The sequence below is a fragment of the Lycium barbarum genome, chromosome 3 (genome assembly GCF_019175385.1).
Source record: "Lycium barbarum isolate Lr01 chromosome 3, ASM1917538v2, whole genome shotgun sequence".
NCBI classification, from domain to species: domain Eukaryota; kingdom Viridiplantae; phylum Streptophyta; class Magnoliopsida; order Solanales; family Solanaceae; genus Lycium; species Lycium barbarum.
In genome coordinates this window covers 116,763,186-116,766,769 of record NC_083339.1, presented here as the reverse complement: position 1 = coordinate 116,766,769, position 3,584 = coordinate 116,763,186, and the positions used below count along the sequence as shown (strand labels likewise).

General features: G+C 39.8%; 1 protein-coding gene across 1 annotated transcript; it reads right to left on the bottom strand.

Moving 5' to 3' along the window:
- Window positions 1-1,218: 1,218 nt before the first annotated feature.
- On the bottom strand, window positions 1,219-3,584 carry LOC132631956 (scarecrow-like protein 8). Its single transcript, XM_060347717.1, has one exon. The coding sequence runs from the start codon at window positions 3,357-3,359 to the stop codon at window positions 1,434-1,436; it is 1,926 nt and encodes a 641-aa protein (XP_060203700.1). The 5' UTR covers window positions 3,360-3,584; the 3' UTR covers window positions 1,219-1,433.

Sequence of the window (3,584 nt, the reverse complement as noted above, 5' to 3'; positions counted from 1 at the left end):
ATTGATATTTTCACCACAAAATTTTTTTGCTTTGCGTCGTGGATTCCATTAGTCCATGCTTTTCTTTTCTTGCAGATCAACTTGCCTTCACCCTTCAAGCTACCATACCCTAGATTTCTCTAGATCACTAAAATAAACAAAAATAATGAACTCAAATTCCATATAAACTATACCAGCACATAATAATAATACTTAAACAAAGCATACACACATTTCATGAGCTCAACTGTTAAGGTGGTAACAGAACATGGATCTTTTCTTGCTTGCTTTTAACTTCTTTTGGTTTCTCAACTACCTAATTTAGGCCTTAACTAATTCAAATTAGAGCCATGTAAAGCCTAATAAAAGAGGAAATGTTCCTTATCAAGGTTCTTTTATTTTTCAAGGTTTGAACATGAAGTATTTGATTAAGGATGGAGTGGTGTCATCCATCTCGCTACGACGCCTCGTAATTAGTTGAACATATCTCGTGGGATGTCGACGACAAAAACATGAACGGCACAACATGAACTTACCTATACTAATAGTGCAACATATAATCGTTCATAATAAGTGAGATTAGTAACTCGTAAAATAAAAAGCATAACCTGCTATAATATGGTAAAATACAACAAAATTATTGCATTTTTGTTATTCTAATCATGTATAAATTAAATCCTGAAAATATTCAAGCAGTTAGTTATTGATCATAATACCTTTCCCTTAATTTTACTTTAATAGTAATCCGTCCTAAGTAGGGTGATTACAAAAATTAGGTGCAATCTTATGGAGAAAGATGAAGCAAGACTAGTTCACATGAAACTGGCTTGCTTAATTGTTAATTTGGTATATTGGCACCCAATAATTATACATGCGTGAATGAGAAACAAACCCCTTTGGCAAAATGTTCGGTGGCAACTGGCCAATCTGATAAACAATGCTTACACGTGAACCTCCTTAGATGCTCAATTAGTTAAAAGTAACACCAACACCAACAACACGTAAGGAAAAAAATTAAAAAGAAGAAGAATAAAGAAATGCAAGATGCACCATAGAACCAAATTCATTAATACACGTACTTCACCCAACTAACCATATGACTCTAGAAAATAATCTAACTGGTGGACCCAAAGTTTTCAAGATCTAAAGCCATTCGTTTACACAAACACAAAGTCTGCATTCTGCCAAACACAGAAAAAATAAAAATGCTTCCACAGCGATACATGCACTAACACAATATTTACAAAAAGGAATCTAAATATTAATATTCATGCCTTTTTTCGAATGCGGGACATCATCCATTACTTCTTCTTCTGAATTTCCATGAATTGATAATAACAATAACCAAAATTTAAAAACCCCTTAATACAGCAAATCACATTGAAGATTAATATTAATAAGCTAATTATACTAATTAGAGAAGAGAAACACTTTAAATGTGAATAACGACAAAGTTAACGCCAAGCAGATGCGACGGTGAGTGTTCGTCCCATCCAACCAAAACAGATACCACCACTTTGTTCATTCACAGTGAAGCCTGGGTTGCCACGTGTCCCCGAGTTAAGCTTGGCACGCAGTGAGTTTGCAACGAGTTCACCAACGGGCCTCGGCCCGAACCCAGCCATGCTCATTCGGGCCCGCCACTTGCCAAACACTTCGCATCTTTCAACGCGGTCCCTCCCTTCGCACGCTACCGAGTTAGCCATTTTGCGACTCAGTCCTTCCTCTATCCTGACTCGTTCAGTATTATCCCTTGACACAGTCGCGTCTAGCGAGTCGAATAACGCGCCGTAATGCCCACACGCTTCGTTCACACGCGCCAGAAACGGGGCAGTGTTGCCGTTCATTTCTTGCTCTACCACCGTTACAATGTTTGGAGATAAACCCTTCACGCGCCTGAGAAGCTCGTCTCTTAGATTATCTGTTGTTACACTCTCGTCGGGTAATCTGTATAATTTGAATGCGAAATTCACTGCTAATGCCTCGTTTGGCTCAACCCCAAGTTTTTCCCTGGCTAAATCAGTAACCGTACACGCCATTACGTTGAAATACAAGCAAACACCAACTGTGTTCGCTGTAGATTTCAGCTTTATTCCGATAGAATTGATTCTGTCAACTCCGCTTATATGTTCAGTGAAAGCTGTGATCTTTAGGATTGTTGGTTTATCTGATTTCTTTGCAGCAAGTGCATGCAGCAAATGCAAGTATTGTCCACCTTGGCCGATGTCAAAATCAATGACGTGAAGCTTGTTGTGGTCTGCTACAGTTTCAAGAATTGCTAGATTTGCTGCCATGAAACCTAGCTTAAAACATGGAGATACCTCGTACAGATTCTGTGTTGTATCCGTGTGTTCTCTGCTGTGCAACTCCATCACTGGCGGGGGGTAATCCTTGGGGTTCACGCGCGACCGTAAAGCTGCAACCATGTATGCTGTTAGCCTTTGGTCGGATGAGCCTCTAACGTTTGCAACCTGTGAGAGGCGCGTGAGGATCTCCACTGCAACATCGTTTTTTCCTTCGGATATTGCTGTAGCAGCTTCTATTATGGATTGTTTGGGACAAGTTAATGGTGGAGATTCTGTTGAAGAAGCACATGAAGAAGTTGATGAGGATGGTGATAGTGAAGCAAGTTTCTGATTTTGGTTCTGAGAAGGGGTTATAAGATTCTGTATCGTCTCCGACCACTCGTTGTTTGTAACAACTGAAACTGTATCCCCTTCGTCGTCGTTGTCGTCGTCTAAGAGCTGTTTTTCGAGTTCTTGAAGACAATTCATCATCTTTTTCTCTGATTCCTGTGACAACAATTCTTGTACTCCCATGGTTGCTCTGTTTTGAACCGGATTTAGCGATGAAACAGAAACCCCAGAGGAATAATTCTGGATATTAGGAGTTAAAAACCCTGACTGTGACCTGAGTTGAAGAGGGTGGCGCGTGGAAGCATTTGAATTCGAAGAAATTGAGGAAGCAGCAGCAGCAGCAACAGAAAAATCTACAGGGGAGATAAGAGAAGACTGCTGGTAACTTCTTGGTTTTACGTTACGTAGATAAAACCCAAGCCCCTGTTGCTGCTGCTGCTGTTGTTGTTGTTGTAGAAATTGTAGTTGTTGCTGATTTTGTTGTTGTTGGTGCTGCTGTTGTTGTAGGTATTGAAATTGTTGTTGTTGTTGTTGAAACTCAGCAAGAGATCGTTTACCAATCAAATTGGGTCTCCCTTGATGAACGATCTGAGTAACCGGGTCGGGTAAAATTCCAGATAGTTGTGAAGAATAAGGAAGTTGTACTTGAGCCTGAGGCCTTAAGGAGTTGTTGTTATTCATAGGCATCATGGTAGATCTTCCAGTATTGGCACTATAGAAATCACCGGAAAAACCTGATGACATCTTTTTCGATCTGTTAAAAGAAACCTCAAAACTACGATTGCAGAAAGTTTGGATCTTTATCAAAACTCTGCATTACAGGGGAAAAGGTAGTTTCCTTATAGAGAGAGAGAGAGAGAGAGATAGAGAGAGAGGGGGTAGCTTCGTATTAAGCTATTTGATTGATTCTTGTCATGATTATAAGTTGGGTAGTTTTGAATCAACCGGCTATTCAGTCCTCTGGTTTTG